Here is a 20,020-nt window from a genome sequence, read left to right as displayed (position 1 = left end):
TGGTCCAGCAACAGCCAGGCAACCACCAGAAGAGCAAAGAACTGTCACAACAGCAAAGAGGAATAAAAATAATCACAGGAAGGGCAGACACTTAGCCTGGGGATGTGAAGAGGCAGGGAAGAAAGCTGGGCAGTGTCACCTAGGGTGACTTTGGAGGCAACAGACACAGGTTTGCCTCCTGGCTCTGCCACTTAGTAGCTGTGCAGCTTTGGCCTGTCGACCTCAGTTAACCCATCCGGCAAATGGCAATGATGCTAGGACAGGCAAAGCATTTAGCACAGGGTGAGCCACTGGGCTCGTCAGCTCTCCTCTCTTGGGCCAGAATAGGACTTGGTGACAGCAGCATTTGTTCAGTAGCTATGAGATACATGTAGGTCTAGGGTAGACTGCTTTTGCTTCTCTAACATGGACCAGATGTGGACTCCAAATGCAAGAACACTGCTTAATCCAAGGCCCCGGTGTCATGTGACTGTCAAACCAGCAATTTCAAATTTAGGCCACATTAATAGAGGTATGGCACAGAGAACAAGGGAGGTGAGAGCTCCTCTGATAGTTCATACTGCTCAGACCCTTCCTCAAGTATTGTGTTCATCAGGATGAGGAAGAGACTCAACGACACAACTCATTCCAAGTTAGGGATTATTTTCAGCATCAAGACTTGGTCAGAGGGTGGGAGGTGGTCAGGAAGAGACACAGTCACTCTTCTTAAAGAACTGAAAGGTTGACACATTGGCTCAAGGTGACCCCCACAAGTGAATTACAGCCTGAAGATGGCCTATCCAGAGAGGAAGAGGGCAAGGGGAGTGTGTGAAACCTGAGAAGTCTGAGCTGGCAGTAATGAGTGCCCCGTCACTAGAAGGGTTCAAGTGGAGGCTGGAGCTTAGGCATGTAAGAGGTGCTGGGCTGGATCACTGGGTGGCGCCCACAGGCCCCTTCCAGGTTGGAGTTCCTGTGCCTCTGGCTGATTGGAAAGCCTGTGAGAGGAATTCAAGGAAAACATGGAGTAGAGAGTCCCATCCGGGTGGAAGGGCCAGTGGGCATCCTGGCAGGCAGGCTGGCTGGGTTCTCTGCTAATCTGGTCTGAGATGTGGCTGCCGATTCCTCGGCCTTCACACAGACAGGAGAAAGCTCGGCACTGCTCAAACAGTTCACAGAAATTAAAACTTCCCGTGCCTGGAATGGCAGATGTTTGACCCATGCTGCCCGCCTGAGCAGGAAGCCCAGAGCCTCTTGAGGACTCTGAGGTGACAACAGTGGAGCAGGGAGGACAAGGCCCCCAGAGATCAGGGGTGCACTCAGTGCTGCTGACAATAACCGAGCCACCCCCTCAGTCCTCCGGTGCAACCTTCTCCTCACTGGAGAAGGGTGGAGAACTTCGCCTCCCGGACTGCAGGGCAGGTGGGCAGCACCCACACAGACACACCCAGCCTTGGTGAGGACGCTCTCCAATCCGCTCCCACTGGACCCCTCCCCTTGCAAGCTGTGAGGTACGCTCTGTTTGACAGACGAGGAGACCAGGACAGAGGCAGAGCGATGGGTGACAGAAGTCCAGGCCTGAGTCCGCGTCCTGATCCCCAGTCCCTCTGACCTGGCCTCAGCATGGGCCCCTTGGAGCACAGCTCTTGGTGTGCTCTCCACCTAAGTCTCAGATGTAGACCCAACTGGAATGTGTCAACAGAATCCCACTGTCTCTACCAGCCAGCTCACTGTAGTATGTGTCAGGTCTTTCAGAATCTGGCACAAAGGTCCCTGGGCATCTTTTCCTCTTGAGAAAGAAAAATAAAGCAGCCTTCAGGATACTGTTCCTTTTCTCTCAACTTCTTAGTCGGCTTTTAGAACGGAAGGGTGGCAGGAAAAGCCTAGAGCCACAGGAAAGACAACAGATGTGATTCCCAACTCTTCGTTCATTGACCGTTTGTCCATCCAATGCAGACGGGGCATTGTCTAGCCCTTCACTGGGTTCTGAGAATATAGAGACGAAAGGCACAGCCGTTGACTCTGAAGAACTCTCTCACTCACCACCTTAGTTTAATGGATTTTCACTTCTATGGGAGATATTTATTTACAAGCAGCTAAGGAAACAGAAGTCTCTTACCCAAATTGGAGGGAGAAGAGGGTCATGGGAAAGCTTTCTGGAAGAGGGACCTTGTGTGGTTTTGGATATTGAGGAATTAGCAAGATAAAGGAGGTGGGAACAACTCCAAACCAGGTGCCTGGCCCTCGGGGACTGCTCGTTATCTGCTAAACGTATGAATCAGGGAAGCAGCATGTGCCAAGACAAAGATGTGACAGAAAACAGTTCTTGGGGGAAGCCCCAACAGTCCAGCGCGTGGGCTGCATTCCCCTCCACTGCTCTTCTCCTCCTCTCCCTCACCCTACTAGCACCTAAAACACAGTGGTCCCCAGGCCCAAGGAGAAGGCAACTGGGAAACCTCACCCAGCATTTTAACTCACAACTTCAGCGTTTATATGCTACGAGACTGCAGGGCCTCTAGAGGCTGATCTGGTGGCACAGCAACTGGAACAGAATAAATAAGGCTGCCTTCTCTCGTGGAGAGGTGCTGTTACTGGAGTGCTAAATTCAGACTCAATCATCTAAACACATTTTTGCCTCCATTTAAATCTAATGGAAAAGAACATTTAAAACATTACTGCTCCAGGGACCAGCCCGGTGGCACAGCGGTTAAGTTTGCACTCTGCTTCGGCGGTCCGAGGTTCGCTGGTTTGGATCCCGGGTGTGGACCTACGCACTGCTTATCCAGCCATGCTGTGGTAGGCGTCCCACATATAAAGCAGAGGAAGATGGGCACGAATGCTAGCTCAGGGCCAATCTTCCTCAAAAAAAAAACAGTAAACATTACTCCTCCAGCTGTGCAACGACAGTGGCTGAGCAGAGTGGCAGCTTGGCACTCACACAAGAAAGGCAATGGAGTGCCTGAGAAGTCTGGTTACATGAGGGAAGGTGACAAACAGGTAAACAGACTGAGCAGAATGGGCGCCAACTTTCTCACTGTCCCAGAAAGGGGTCAGAAACGTGGAAGGGAAAAGCTGGGGTGACCCTTGTGTCGAAGGTCTGGGTGTGAACTCCGGGGTCTGGCATCTATACTGAGACAGAAATGCAGATGTATGCATGCGCGTGTGTCTTCAGAACCGGCCTAGGAGCGGTGACTCCAGGAGCAGTAGGCACGCAGTGCCGGTTTCTAAGTACAACCTGCAGGAAAGGGAGCCAGAACTCCTTGGAGAAACGGCGAATTCCAGGGCCGGGACACAGAAAGTAGGAGAGCCTGGAATATGTTACTGTGCCAGAAAGTAAGGAAGTCGTCAAGAGTGAAACACAGAAGCCAGCTGTAAGGATGCAACCAAATGGTAAAACCTGGACAACTTGAGCATCAAAACACCGACAGTAATGATTACATACCACTGAGTAAAATGGGAATCTGAGGTCACAGATGCAAATTATAAATGGAAAAAAGAGAAGGCCAGAATACAAGCGAATGCTAATAAATGCACAAGAAATTATGTCATTTGAAAATCACCACTTGGCAACCATCTTAGTAATAATTCATTCAGGCAAGAAACATCAGTAAATACTAAAACTAATGGGCAAACTTTTGATGAGAAATAGGATATTTGCAGTCTCAAAATATCTCCATATAACACACTTACTAAAATACAAATGGACAGTCACCGTTCAGTGGAGAAGCCTGGCAGACACCACCTTCCTTGAATGACCAAAGTGAACACTACCAGTGATGGACAGGCTGACACCCTGTGCCACCTCATGGGACGCAGTGGAAAGAGCACAGCAGTTATCTCCATGGTATTTCTTCCTAAAATGCCTAACTAGAGTCTAGTCACAAGGAAACACCCAACATAAATTGAGGGACATTCTGTCAGACAGCTGTTCTGTAATCTCAAAAGAACATTAAGGTCATAAAGATCAAGGAAGGCTGTGAGAGAGTATGGACTGGAGAAGGCTGACTAAATGCAGTGTGTTGTCCTGGACTGGATCCTTCTGCTGTGGAGGACATAACTGGGACAACCGCAAAACTTAAATGGGCTGGGGGAGGGGGAGAAATGGAAGCTCTTTGTGCTGCTCTTGCAACTCAAGTTAGAACCTGTGTAAGGATGAAAACATTGTTAATGCTCTTTGCAGAAATGCAAACACGGTGGAAAAATTATAGCACCAAAGTAAAAGATAAAAAAATATTTTACCATTAAAGTAATAAATTAAATATTTTTTTCTTCAGATAATTTCCTTAGAACAGGAGACAACATAAAAATTAGTCAAAGTGTGGCCAGATAAGCAGAAGCAGGCCTAACGGACCAAAAAGAAATGTGAAAGCAACCAAAAACCAAACCACCTCAAATAGACTAAAATGCTAAACAGTTGCAAAAATCACTTCAGGTTCACAAAAACATTCAAATCTAAGAACCCTAACCCCAGGCTGTTCTAAGGCACAGCCCCACCAGGTCTCCACTCTCATCCAATTTTTAACCAATACATTTTGAGATAATTTATCAAGTATTCTTCAAATCTGCTATTGCAAGGCAAGAAAACCCAGATTGGCTTCTATAATTTACAGGTGTACACTTTAAAAGAGCAGTTCTGAGACAATTTTGGCCTTGTTATAGAGATGGAAGCTGTCCATAACCAAACCCAGGATCCACAGCAAACATCCTTTGAACCCTAGGTGGCAATGCAACAGGCAGTACCCAGGTGTGGTGGACACATGCCTAAGTGTGGAAGCTGTCCACAAGCAGGAAGCCCATCTAGAGCGCCAGCACGAGTGTAGGACAGAGCCTCCCAACATCTTCAGCACAGCAAACCACTTGTACAAAACATTGGGGAGAAAAGACAGGCTGCTTGGGGCTAGGGTGAGGAGGCCAGCTTCGCCAGGGTCCTGAAGACCACCCATGGGCTGGAGAGGATTACTATCTATAATTCATTCCGAGCCAGGTGGGAAAGGGTGGAGAATTCAGTTTGAGTGAGACATGAGGCAGAAGTCTGTGATTTTCTCATTTGTGCTCTTGGAAGACAAATTATGCTATACCTGTTAAAGGACCCATTACTCTTCAAACGGTCTCTGTCTATTACTTCAAGCTCAACGGCAGAGACCACGTCTCCATTCATTTTGGAATCTGCAGCATCACGAGGCAAACTTGTCACCACTGATTTTTCTTTGGTCCTTCCAGCCTCCTCTCCACAGTGAAAACCCTACTTGAGGGACCACTGCTTTCGATATCTAACCACATCATGACAGGGAAGGCCTTTTACAACCAACTTGTCACTATCACTGTCCTGTACCTCCCCAAACATTACTGCAGTGCTGTGGCTTTTCCCTAGCGAATTCAAACGTTTGCCCCCTGCCTCGTCACCGCCACTACCATCCTCCTATCCACAAACTACCCACACAGTTTTGGAAACTAGTCAGCCACCCAAACAGGTCCAACTGCTATACTCCTACCTCCAGTGTTCCTCCCACTCTCTTCTTCCAGCAGTGGTTAAGATGCTGAAGACTGATCCCAGGGCCCAAGGATTCCCAGATCAGTCCCGGATCTGAATTTTTTGTTTTGGTAGATTCATCACTATGCCAGGTGCTTTTGACAGTGTGCTTTGTGCTGAATTTCATTATCTTACCATAAGAGCAAGGAATAGTGCAGCAACAGCAAAGAATCATTGCAAAGTGGTACTTTGGATACCACACACGCTAGGCTAGCACATCATGCACGCACTGTTCCTTCCATGACAGTGGAGATGTGGGGGTGACACCACTCCTCTGGAAAGAGCCTGTGATGGTCACACGCAAACCAAACTGAAGTGAAGAGGCCAAGATGCCAAAAAAGGAATAAAAAGCATCACATAATTGAACAGATGATGGGCTAGTTGCAGTTTAGAACAAGGCGGGGCAAATTTCTCCTATAAAGGGGCAGACAGTAATTACTTAGGCTCTGCAGGCCACGGTCTCTGCCGCAACTAGTCAGCAGCAAACCTCTGTAGCACAAAAGGAGTTAGAGACAACAGGGAAACGAAAAAGTATAGTTGTGTTTCAATCAAACTATTTACAGACAACGAAATTTGAATAATCATTTTCACATTATAAAATTCTTCTTTGTTTAACCATTTAACAATGTAAAGACCATTCTTAGCTCATGGACCACACAACAGGCAGTGAGCCAGCCTGGGCTCATGGGGCTAAACTTTGCCAGTCCCTGGTTTAAAAGAACAAAGCAGACATGGGAGGTCAACTGAGAGGACATGTTGTACCTGAGCCTCATGGCTGGGGAACTCACCAATGTATAGACTGGGTCAGGAAGTACTTACTCCCTGAAACTGCTTGCTTACTTTTGGTTATTTCCTAGCAGTCTTAGGCTGGCTGCTGTAAGACAAGAAGCACAGGAATAATGGGAATTTACTAAAATCTCTAAAAGCCCCCATGAACCCTGATCAAGTATCCCATCTCTGTGTTGATGCTTTGGTTAAGAAAACAAACATCCCAATAAAAGTGACCTACTGCCTGGCCTCCTATATGCTACATTCACCAATTACTGAAAAAACAAATATCGGTGATAGAAGCGTTGTCAACTTTCAATCTCAGATTCCATATGGCAAAATCACTTAAAAAAATGAGAAATGCAATGTTGGATGTATTGAAAATATTTTATAATTAATTCTCTAGAATCCTAGCCATCTAATACAGGAAAAAATTATATGGTGGAACATTTCAGCATTTTTAAACAATGTAAAGACATATTTGACTAGAGGATGGCAATAAGAATTTAACAAATATAAACTTAAGCTTCCTCACATTTTCTATACAGCCACTAAACAATAAAAATATTTCAAGAAATAGAATATCTCAAATGCGAAATTCCAAAGTCAAATAATAGCCACTTACATTAAGAGATTTACCAAAACGGTTTGTAAATTATAACAGCAGAAGGTCACAAAAAGCCTGTTTCTTTCATAGTGTCTTGCTGATTCTTGAAGCAGATAAACAAGGTACTGTAAAGAATGGACAAAACTCGGCCTCAACTGTCTTCCAGTAATTATTAATCCCACTATTTGTAGTTTTGTTGTCCAAAGACAAAAGCTCCATGCCACCAATTCCTGTTGTCACTTCCCAGAGAAAAGAGGCTACTGTTTTTGTTACTTTCCTTTTTCACTACGCTCTGGGCAGTCAGGTAGCAGATAAAATGTCATAAAATAAATGAGAGTATTCCATGATCTGACCAGAAATGCCACCCCTCTTCCCAACTCATTGCTCTGCCTTGAAAGAGAAACATTATTTACACATCCTCATTTTATTCTCCTGAGACACTGTGCATGATCCATTATAAAATATACAGGTAATACAAAGTCCAAAGGCCTGCCGTGTTTATGGAATAAACACATGAAGATTAAACCACATGATAAACACTGTGGGGAGAAATCATGGTTTCATTTATTTTCATAAGAAAGAGGTTACGAGTGCATGATGTAAAAGCTTGAAAGTTGTCACTAAACTGTGCTGAGGATTATTCTGAGAGATTATGCAGGAAGAAATCTGTGCAAATTCATCTTTTTAATTCAGTATCAGAGGATAGGAAAAAAAAACCAGTATTACTTCTTGAAATAGTTTTTGTTCATACTCAGAAAACAACTTTGAAAAACTGAACAGGCAGAAATCTGCCCCCTCTTTATGATCAAATAACAATGTCAACGAAGGAGACTGCAAAGAAAAACTGAGATGAAAACATCCAAACAAAAGCCAACACTGCTATTAAGATTTTTCTTTTAATATGTCATGAGAGATCTTGATTGTATATTTTCCAAAGTACTTTTCCAGCCGCATCTCCCAACCCTTCCAAAAGATTCTGCCAGTCTTTCAAAAGCAATAAAAGATGCTGGATTATATAGTTCTGTCCACTTCTCTTTATGAAAGCAATATAATCCTAATGACTTTGATGGTCATACATTCTTATCTAATAAGGAAAAACATTTACAAATATCAGAAACCCAGTTTTGAAACATCTGCATTAATTTTGAACTGAATCAGCATTCTGTGGGTTTAAAAAAAGGCAGCAGTTTGAACTGACGACTTGCTGAGGAACACGTTTCTGCGGGGGGAAGGGGAGGAGGGAGCGTGAATGCTGCGTTTCTCCATTGGCCCCAAAGTGCTAATCTCACAAAGGGATACATCAAAAGCAAACATGCAAGGGTGGTTTTAAAACTTTTACTGCAATATAACAACGAAGTAAACAGGAATTAGACACCTACCAATTTTCCCCAAAACAAACCAAAAAAATGTAAACAGGAAAATAACTCTGCCTATACTTGTACAGCTTCTCAAATCATGTTAGAAGGGTCTCACCATTCGATGATCAAGAAATTTTAAAATAGCAGTAATTATTTTCATTTTAAGAAAAGGTTCCCCTGCACCCCTCTCCCACCCCAGTATTTAACATGAAAGAATGGGCTTCCTTACACATTAATTTTATACTTATTTGAAGCAGCAACAAAAACCATCAATAATTTGGCATTTCTGTTTACAGTTGCTCCAAAATTTTTTTCAATTTCACAAAGCCATTTATCCAGTGTTGCCATGAAATAGAGCCTGTAGATTCTAGGTAGCAAAGATTCTTTCTGAAACCAATGTTAAGTCAAAGAAATATAAAGCAGGGCATTACACTAAATTTCTGGATCTAGTACACTATAAAGAGTGAAACCTAGGAAAAGTTACCTACTGTTTTATAGAAGAAATAAAGACCTGCAAAAGCTGATTTTTGGTTGTATAGTATTTTACACACTGTGTGGATTTGCGGCATCTGCTAATTGAAGCAGACATGCACTGTATTTATCCCTGCCCTGTATCCTACGTCCCTCCCTCCCCACCCCCAACAATCTACTACCTTATACCAAGTATTGTGGATATGAGCCCAAGTCATCCCAGACAATCCAGTGAACAAAGTTAGTGTAATGCACTGGTGTGAAGTGTGAGATTAAAAAAAAGTCCCTTTCAATCTTCATCAAAGTTTTGCTGTAGAAGAAAATTGGCAGCCAAGTTCTCATTCTTCTCACAAGCAAAATATGCTTGTATCACAAGTCCTTCAGGAAATCCTAAAGCCTTTAACTGGAAGAAAAGAAAGAAAACATATTATGGATTCCAGTATAGCACTACTGACAGATCATCACTTGAAAACATATAAAAGACACAAAAAAGCTCGAGAATTTTACATGAATTCATCTCTACCTGAACATGGATTCATTGTCCAACTCAAGGGGCTGGATGGAACCCAGAACTTTTCCTTTAACAACTACCTACAAAAAAGTCTTTGTTCCCAGTTAAAACTATCAGACTAATAGATACATTGTTAACACTCATTGGCATTAACACTAAAAATTAGTTGCTAATACATTTAAGAAGATTGAAATCATATCTAGTAACTTTTCTACTTACTATAATGCCACGAATCTAGCAATCAGCTACAAGAAAAAAGGCGGAAAAGGAACAAAAATGTGGAGACTAAACATGCCACTGAACAACCAATGGGTCATCGAAGAAGTAAAGGGAGAAATAAAAAAATATTTGGAGACAAACAAGAACAAAAATACACCATACCAACTCTTATGGTATACAGCAAAAGCAGTCCTAAGAGGAAAATTTATAGCAATACAGGCCCATGTTAACAAACAAGAAAAAGCTCAAATAAACAATCTTAAACTACACCTAACAGAATTAGAAAAAGAACAACAAACAAAGCCCAAACTCAGCAGAAGGAGGGAAATAATAAAAATCAGAGCAGAAATAAATGAAATTGAAACAAAAAAGGATCAATGAAACAAAGAGCTGGCTCTTTGAGAGGATAAACAAAACCGACAAACCCTTAGCCAGACTCAGTCAGAAAAAAAGAGGGAAGGCTCAAATAAATAAAATCAGAAATGAAAGAGGAGAAATTACAATGGATACCACAGAAATACAAAAGATTAAAATAGAATATTATGAAAAACTACATACATGCCAACAAACTGGACAATCTAGAAGAAATGGATACATTCTTAGACTCTCACAACCTCCCAAAAGTCAATCAAGAAGAAACAGAGAATCTGAATAGACCAATCCAAGTAAAGAGATTGAAACAGTAATCAAAAACCTCTCCAATAATAAAAGTCCAGGACCAGATGGCTTCTTGGGGGAATTCTTCCAAACATTCAAAGACAATTTATTACCTATGCTTCTCAAACTATTCCAAAAAAACTGAGGAAGACGGAAATACTCCTAACACACTGTAGGAGGCCAACATCACCCTGATTCCAAAACCAGACAAGGACAACACAAAGAAGGAAAACTACAGGCCGATATTGCTGATAAACATAAATGCAAAAATCCTCAACAAAATATTGGCAAACCAAATACAGCAATACATTAAAAAGATCATATACCATGATCAAGTGGCATTCATACCAGGGACACAGGGATGGTTCAACATCCACAAATCAGTCAATGTGATACACCGTATTAACAAAAGGAGGAACAGAAACCACATGATCATCTCAATAGATGCAGAGAAAGCATTTGACAAGACCCAATATCCGTTCATGATAAAAACTCTCAATAAAATGGATATAGAAGGAAAATACCTCAACATAATAAAGGCCACATATGACAAACCCACTGCCAACATCATACTCAACAGGGACAAACTGAAAGCCATCTCGCTGAGAACAGGAACAAGACAAGGGTGCCCACTCTCACTGCTCTTATTCACATAGTACTGGAAGTTTTGGCCAGAGCAATTAGGCAAGAAAAAGAAATAAAAGGAATCCAAATAGGCAATGAAGAAGTGAAACTCTCACTCTTTGCAGATGACATGATTCTAATATACAGAAAACCGTAAAGAATGCATCAGAAAAAGATTAGAAATAATCAACAACTACAGCAAAGTTGCAGGATACAAAGTCAACTTACAAAAATCAGTGGCATTTCTATACTCTAATAACAAACTAACAGAACAAGAACTCAAGAATACAACTCCATTTACAATCACAACAAAAAGAATAAAATATCCAGGAATAAATTTAACCAAGGAGGTGAAAGATCTATATAAGGAAAACTCTAAGACATTACCGAAGGAAATTGATAATGACATAAAGAGATGGAAAGAGATTCTGTGCACATGGATCAGAAGAATAAACATAGTTAAAATGGCCATACTACCTAAAGCAATCTACAGATTCAGTGCGATCCCAATCAGAATCCCAATGACATTCTTCACAGAAATAGAGCAAAGAATCTTAAAATTCACATGGGGCAACAAAAGACCCCGAATAGCCAAAGCAATCCTGAGAAACAAGAACAAAGCTGGTGGTATCACAATCCCTGACTTCAAAACATATTACAAAGCTATAGTAATCAAAACAGCATGGTACTGGTACAAAAACAGGGACACAGATCAATGGAACAGAACTGAAAGCCTAAAAACAAAACTATGCATCTGGAGACAGCTAATCTTTGACAAAGGGGTCAAGAACATACAATGGAGAAAGTCTCTTCAATAAATGGTGCTGGGAAAACTGGACAGCTACATGCAAAACAATGAAAGTAGATCATTATCTTTCTCCACACACAAAAACAGACTTAAAATGGATCAAGGACTTGAAGGTAAGACCTGAAACCATAAAAATTCTGAAAGAAAATAAAGGTAGTACACTCTTTGACATCAGCTTTAAAAGGATCTTTACAAATATGATGTCCACTCAGACAAGGGAAACAAAAGAAAAAATAAACAAGTGGGACTTCATCAGACTAGAGAGCTACTAGAAGGCAAAGGAAACCAAGATCAAAATGAAAAAAATAACCCACCAACTGGGAAAAAATATCTGCAAATCATATGTCTGATAAGGGGTTAATCTCCATAATATATAAAGAACTCACACACCTGAACTACAAAAAAATAACCTGATCAAAAAGTGGTCAGAGGATATGAACAGGCGTTTTTCCAAAGAAGATATACAGATGGCCAATAGACACGTGAAAAGAGGCTCAATATCAGTAATCATCAGGGAAATGCAAATCAAAACTACACTTAGATATCATCTTACGCCCGTTAGAATGGCTATAATCACCAAGACAAAAAATAGTAAATGTTGGAGAGGTTGTGGAGAAAAAGGGAACCCTCATCCATTGTTGGAAGTAACACAAACAGGTACAGCCACTTTGGAAAACAGTATGGAGATTTCTCGAAAAACTAAAAATAGAAATACCATACGACCCAGCTATTCCACTACTGAGTATTTATCCAAAGAAGTTGAAATCAACAATACAGAGACTTACGCACCCCTATGTTCAGTGCAGCATTATTGACAACAGCCAAGATGTGGAAGCAACCCAAGTACTCGTCAACTGATAATTGGATAAAGAAGATGTGGTGTATATATATACAATGGGATACAACTCAGCCATAAAAAAAAGACAAAATCGTCCCATTCACAGCCACATGGGTGGACCTTGAGGGCATTATGTTAAGCGAAATAAGCCAGACAGAGAAAGACAAACACCATATGATTTCACTCATATGTGGAATATAAAAAAACTCATGGACAAAGAGAACAATTTAGTGGTTACGGGGGGGGGGGGGTGTGGGGGCACGCTTACATGGTGTTTGACAAATATTAATGTACAAGTGAAACTTCACAATGTTATAAACTATTTAGACCACAATAAAAAAATTTAAAAGAAACAATTAGTTGTGAACTGTGGTGGTTTAAAAATAAATGACCCTACAGATTGGTAAATCAAATGGCTTTTAGTATATACAAGCGAAGAGAGGGATGACAGCAACTAGAGATGAGTCTTACTACCTCATCTAATTATTTGTAAAGAAAGTCATGTCTGGGGCTGGCCCCATGGCTGAGTGGTTAAGTTCACGCGCTCTGCTTCGGTGGCCTGGGGTTCACCGGTTTGGATCCTGGGCACAGAGCTGGCACCGCTCATCAAGCCATGCTGTGGCAGCATCCCACATAGAAGAATGACCTACAACTGGGATATACAACTATGTACTGGGGCTTTGGGGAGAAAGGAAAAAAAGAGGAAGATTGGCAACAGATGTTAGCTTGGGGCCAATCTTCCTCATTAAAAAAGCATTAAAAAAAAGAAAAAGAACGTCATGTCTTTCGTTAGGGTCAAATATCACTCTCACTCTCTTTTGCCTTATGAAATACTTCAGTCAAGAAAAATAGGTGATCAACTTTTAGTTATATTACATGATCTATTTTGAGATCAAGACATACGGAGTTCTATTCTTAGCTGCTTACTTTTTATAGTATTTTAAATGGTGATACCAACTCAATTTCATTTTCCTAGTCTCCTAAAAATCACTTCTGACTCAATAATCGCTGCTTTTAAAAGACTTCAGACATTCAGAACATTCAGGTCAATTACCTCACTCATTAAATCCTATATACTTGTCAGCCAAATGTGATTTATGAACCTCCTCCTCAATTGTTTCAATCACCCTGCGTTAGACTCTATCAAGAAATGACCTAAAAAACTGGGCAAAAGTCCCAATTCAGCATGATTAACTATTCACCCATGAAAGAAGAAAATCAAAAATGATTTTGTTACCTAGGTCTTGTCCAAATTAAAGGTGGCCTAGCTCAAGTAAAAGGCAGATAAGAGCAGGATGCAACTATATGCTTCTACAAGACACACACACTTTAGGTTCAAGGACACAAACATACTGAAAATGAAAGGATGAAAAGAGATATATACCACGCAAACAGTTACAACAAGAAAGCTGGAGTGGCTTTATTAATACCAGACAAGACAGACTAAGACAAAAATTGCTCCTAAAAACAAAGGACATTTTACGATGATAAAACATCAGGAAGACTTCATTATAAACACATGTAACAACAAACCTGAACTCCCAAAATACATGACACAAAAATGGAAAGAATCAAAGGGAGAAACAGACTGTTCCACAATAACACTTGGAGACCTCAATATCCCCATATTCACTAACGGATACAAGAACCAGGCAGACACTGACAGGAAAACAGAAGATGTGAACAACACTATAAACCAACTAGACCTAACAGACATTTACAGAACACTTCACAGCAGCACATTACACATGTTTCTCAAGTACACATGGAACATTCTCCATAAAGACCATGTTAGGCTATAAAACAAGCCTCAATAAATTTAAAAGGATTAAAATAATATGAAGTATGCTCTCTGACCACAATGGAATGAACTTAGAAATCAGCAGTAGAAGAAAATTTGGGAAATTCATAAATACGTGGCAATTAACACAATCCTAAATAACCAATGGATCAAAGAAGAAATCACAAGGGAAATTAGACACTACTTTGAGATGAATGAAAACAAGACCACAGTGCACTTAAAACTAATGGGATGCTGCTGTAGCAGTGACTAGAGGGAAGTTAACAGATGTAAATATCTGTATTAAGAAATATCTTGTTCAACATCCGCAAATCAATCAATGTGATATGCCATATTAACAAAACGAGGAATAAAAACCACATGATCATCTCAATAGATGCAGAGAAAGCATTTGACAAGATCCAACAAGTCATTTACGATAAAAAAAACTCAACAAAATGGGGATAGAAGGAAATTACCTCAACACAATAAAGCCCATATATGACAAACCCACTGCCAACATCATACTCAATGGGGAAAAACTGAACGCCATCCCTCTGAGAACAGGAACAAGACAAGGATACCCTCTCTCGCCACTCTTATTCAACATAGTACTGGAGTTTTTGGCCAGAGCAATTAGGCAAGAGATAGAAAGAAAAGGAATCCAAAGTGGCACTGAAGAAGAGAAACTCTCACTGTTTGCAGATGACATGATATTATATACAGAAAACTCTAAAGAAGTCATCGAAAAACTTTCAGAGATAATTAACAACTACAGTAAAGTTGCAGGGTACAAAGTCAACTTACAAAAAGTCAGTGGCATTTCTATACTCTAATAACAAACTTACAGAAAGAGAACTCAGGAATACAATTCCATTTACAAGTGCAACAGAAAGAATAAATATCTAGGAATAAATTTAACCAAAGAGGTGAAGGACTTACACAATGAAAACTATAAGACATTACTGAAAGAAATCGATGATGACATAAACAGCTGGAAAGAGACTCCATGCACATGGACTGGAAGAATAAACATAGTTAAAATGTCCATACTACCCAAAGCAATCTACAGATTCAATGCAATCCCAATCAGAATCTCACTAACATTCTTCATGGAAACAGAACAAAGAATCCCAAAATTCATATGGGGCAACCGAAGACCCTGAATTACTAAAGCAATACTGAGAAAAAAGAACAAAGCTGGAGGCATCACAATCCCTGACTTCGAAATGTACTACAAAGCCACAGTAATCAAAACAGCACGGTACTGGCAAAAACAGACACACAGATCAGTGGAACAGAACTGAAAGCCCAGAAATAAAACTGCACATCTATGGACAGATAATCTTTGACGAAGGTGCCAAGAACATACAATGGAGAAAAGATAGTCTCTTCAATAAACGGTGTTGGGAAATCTGGACAACCACTTGCAAAAGAATGAAAGTAGACCATTATCTCACGCCATACACAAAAATAAACTCAAAATGCATCAAAGACCTGAAGATAAGTCCTGAAACCATAAAACTCCTGGAAGATAATATAGGTAGTACACTCTTTGACATGGAACTTAAAAGGATCTTTTCGAATACCGTGTCTTCTCAGACAAGGGAAACAAAAGAAAAAACAAACAAGTGGGACTTCATCAGACTAAAGAGCTTCTGCAAGGCAAAAGAAACTAGGATCAAAACAAAAAGACAACACACCAACTGGGAGAAAATATATGCAAATCATATATCCAATAAGGGGTTAATGATATATGGGGAACTCACACAACTGAAAAACAAAAATACAAACAGCCTGATCAAAAAATGGGCAAAGGATATGAACAGACCTTTTTCCAAAGAAGATACACAGATGGCCAATAAACACATGAAAAAATGTTCAACATCACTAATCATCAGGGAAATGCAAATCAAAACTACACCAAGATACCACCCTATACCTGTTAAAATGGCTATAATCACTAAAACTAAAAATAACAAATGTTGGAGAGGGTGTGGAGAGAAGGGAGCCCTCATACACTGCTGGTGGGAATGCACACTGGCGCAGCCACTATAGAAAACCTTATGGAGATTCCTCAAAAAACTAAAAATAGAACTACCATATGACCCAGCCATCCCACTACTGGGTATATATCCAAACAACTTGAAATCAACAATCCAAAGTAACATATGCACCCATATGTTCATCGCAGCACTATTCACAATAGCCAAGACCTGGAAGCAACCCAAGTGTCCACTGACCGAGGACTGGATAAAGAAGATGTGGAATATATATACAATGGAATACTAATCAACCATTAAAAAAAGACAAAATCATCCCATTTGCAACAACATGGATGGACCTGGAGGGTATTATGTTAAGCGAAATAAGCCAGACTGAGAAAGTTACAAACACGAGATGATTTCCCTTATATGTGAAATATAAACAAACACATGGACAAAAGAAAACATTTCAGTGGTTACCAGGGGAAGGGGGATGGGCAGAGTGGTTGAAGGGGAGCACTTATGTGGTGACAGGTAAGAAATAACGTACAACTGAAATTTCACAATGATGTAAAACTATTATGAACTCACACAAAAATATATATATACAAAAAAGAGAAAGATCTTAAATCAATAATCTAAGTTTCTATCTTAAGAAACTAAAAAAAGGAAGAGGAAACTAAATCCAAAGCAAGCAAAAGAGGGAAATAATAAAGATGAGACAGAAAATAAATAAAAGAGAGACTAGAAAAACAAGAGAGAGAATCAACAAAACCCAAAAACAGTTGTCTGTTTTTTCTTTAGACCAACAACATTGATAAATCTTTAGCTAAAATGAGGGGGGAAAAAAGGGGTCTGAGTATTCAAATTACTAAAAGCAGGAATAAAAGCAGAAACATTACTACTTTTTATAGAAATAAAAATTATTAAGTGAATACTATGAATGATCGTACGTCAACAAATTAGATTAACTCACATGACACCAATTTCCAGCAAGACAAAAACCACCAAAATTGACACGAGCAGAAAGAGAAAATCTGAATAGCCCTATAACAAGTAGAGATTGAACTAGTAATCACAAAACTTTCCCAAAAGAAAAGCTGTGCCCAGATAACTTCACTAGTGAATTCTACCAACCCCATAATGAAAAATGAACACCAATTCTTCATAAACTCTTCCAAACAATAGAAGAGGGAATACTTCCTGACTCACTCTATAAGACCAGTATTACTCTGATATCAAAACCAAAGACATTACAAGAAATCTACAGACCAATATTCCTTACGCATATAAATGCAGAAATCTCCAACAGAAATACTAGCAGACCAAATGCAGCAACAAATAAGATTATACGGCACGATCAAGTGGGATTTATCCTAGGAATGTTAGTTGGTTCAACATACAAAAATCAATCAACATAATAAAGCATATTAACAGAAAAGGAGACAAAAATACCTGATCATCTCAATAAACACAGAAAAGGCATTTGGCAAAATTCAAAACCCTTTTGTGGTAAAAACACTCAACAAAGCAGGAATAGAAGGGAATTTCTTCAACCTGATGAAAGGAATCTAATACAATCCACAGCTAACATTAGACTTAATGGTGAAAGACAAGATAGGGCAATTAGGTCCCTCCTTGCCCAAAATAAAGAAGGGAATCCATATTGGAAAAGAAGAAGTAAAACTATGTCTACTTGCAAATGCTATCTTGCATACAGAAAATCCTAAGGAACACACACGCAAATTACCAAAATGAATAAATGAGTTCAGGAAAGTTGCAAGGTATAAGATCACTACACAAAATTAACTTGAATTTCCATATAATTAGCAAAGAACAATCCAAAAATGAAATCAAGAAAACAATTCCATGTATAATAGCATCAAGAAGAATAAAAATACTTAGGAATAAACCTAAGAATAGAAGCACAAATTGAAAACTATAGAACATTTCTGAACGAAATTATAGAAAACCTAATAAATGGAAAGAGACCTCATGTTCATGGCTTGGTAGGACTTAACACTGCTAACATGGCAATACTCTCCAAATTGATCTACAGAAAAAACAGTGTCTATCAAAATCCCAGCCAGTTATTTTTGCAGAAATTGGATAAGCTGATCCTAAAATTGATAGGAAAATGCAAGGGATTCAGAAACGTCAAAACTATCTTGAGAAAGAACAAAACCCAAGCACTCACACTTTCCGATTTCAATACTACAAAGCCACAGTAGTCAAGGCAGTGAGGTATTGGCATAAGCATAAACATACAGATCAATGGAACAGCACTGGGAGCCCAGAAATAAACACTCACTTTTATGGTGAATTGATTTTCAACAAGGATGCCAAGACAATATAATGGGGAAGAGTCATCTTTTTAATAAGTGGTAGTGGGGCAACTGGATATCCACATACAAAGGTATGAAGCTGGACTCCTACACCTTAGCACAACCAAAACGCAACTCAAAATGGATCACAGACCTAAATGTAATAAGAGCTATAACCTCTTTGACCTTGGATTAGGCAACGTTCTCTTAGTATGAAACCAAAAGCTCAAGCAACAAAAGAAAAAAAATCATCCAACATAGAAATCAAGAACTGATAACTCTAACCTCAAAATAGGTGCTACAGAACAACTGAGGCACGTGTCATTTGCTTGCTTCTGTTATATGAAGGGAAAAATATCAGCATGATATATAAAGTATCTTTTAAGAAATATATAATTATAAATCTTAAACACTTCATATGTTTATATCATAAACAAGGACATATTACTGTCCAGATGATTTTCTGAATATTAAATTAAAATGTACTATATCTGCTTTCCATCTCAAAACACTGCGTGAGCTAACACAAGGCAAGTACTGATTCCCTATTTACAAATGTTAACAATGGGGCTCAGAGGAAAATGACTGAGTTACTGCAGTGCCACAACCTGCACTGGTCAACATGGTAAGGACAGAGAGAGACTCAGGATACCAGGTTCTGATGTTCACTGTATTTTTTTATACAATTGATATACATATCTATTTTACATTTCAGTGACAGTGATGTAAAATTTAAAATATTAATTAAAAATGGATAATCTTGTATTGAGCATACACTTTAAGACCATTTTTTTCTTCCTGAAGTTTAAAACATAAATGAAATTTTTAGTTTCTTAATATATTTACAATTATTTCAGGCTAGACTGGTATTCACTGCTAGCCTCTTGGCTTCACAAAGGTCAAGATGAGAGAGCAGGGCTGAGAAGAGACTGTCTTTACTGCAATTCCCAGGGCAATGGTTTATTTGGCTCTGTCCAATAGAACTATATCCCATGATGGAAACACTCTACATCTGTGCTATCCAATGCAGTAGCCACTAGCCCCACGTGACTACTGAGCATTTGAAATGTGGTTAGTGTGACTAAATGAATTTTCAGTTTTACTTCAACTCACCCTTTCTATAGCTTCTTTTTCCTGAGGCGTTACTTGAATGTAGTTCATATGACCACTTCCAGCTTCTGCAATTCCTCCACTGCCCCCTCCACCCCCTCCTCCTTGACCACCAGCTTCTTGAACCGGTTCATTTAACATCTGTATAAAATGCTCCTGGTGTTGGCTAATTTGCTGTGGTGATGTGAAAGACAGAGAAAAAGATACGTTGATATAAAGTTAGCTTCAGAAAATAAGAATTCTAAATAAAAATAGAGAAAAACCTGTAACTTTGCAACTGCAATATGTTAGAATGATTCTGGATTACACAGTCTTCAGCAGAATGTGATTCCTTATAAATTATGAAAGAAACTTCAGTACCTTTGAGCAAGGTGAACAGTGGAGAATTAAGAGAATTCAAATTCTCTTTCATAATCGTTTCCCTCTCAAAAAATCAATGTTAAAAAACTACTTG

The 20,020-nt window shown here is 39.7% G+C and overlaps 1 protein-coding gene across 1 annotated transcript in view; it reads right to left on the bottom strand.

Moving 5' to 3' along the window:
• Positions 1-6,647: 6,647 nt before the first annotated feature.
• Positions 6,648-20,020, bottom strand: part of RAD23B (RAD23 homolog B, nucleotide excision repair protein) — a 48,698-nt gene continuing 35,325 nt past the window's right edge. Inside the window, exons 9-10 of the mRNA XM_070596289.1 lie at positions 19,570-19,740; positions 6,648-9,113 (exon numbers count right to left, since the gene is read on the bottom strand). Coding sequence (XP_070452390.1) covers positions 9,000-9,113; positions 19,570-19,740 — 285 coding nt within the window. The 3' untranslated portion in view covers positions 6,648-8,999. The remainder of the gene's footprint in view (positions 9,114-19,569; positions 19,741-20,020) is intronic.

Source organism: Equus przewalskii, chromosome 26 (genome assembly GCF_037783145.1).
Source record: "Equus przewalskii isolate Varuska chromosome 26, EquPr2, whole genome shotgun sequence".
In the NCBI taxonomy this organism is placed as follows: domain Eukaryota; kingdom Metazoa; phylum Chordata; class Mammalia; order Perissodactyla; family Equidae; genus Equus; species Equus przewalskii.
This window is presented reverse-complemented; position numbering and strand designations above follow the sequence as displayed.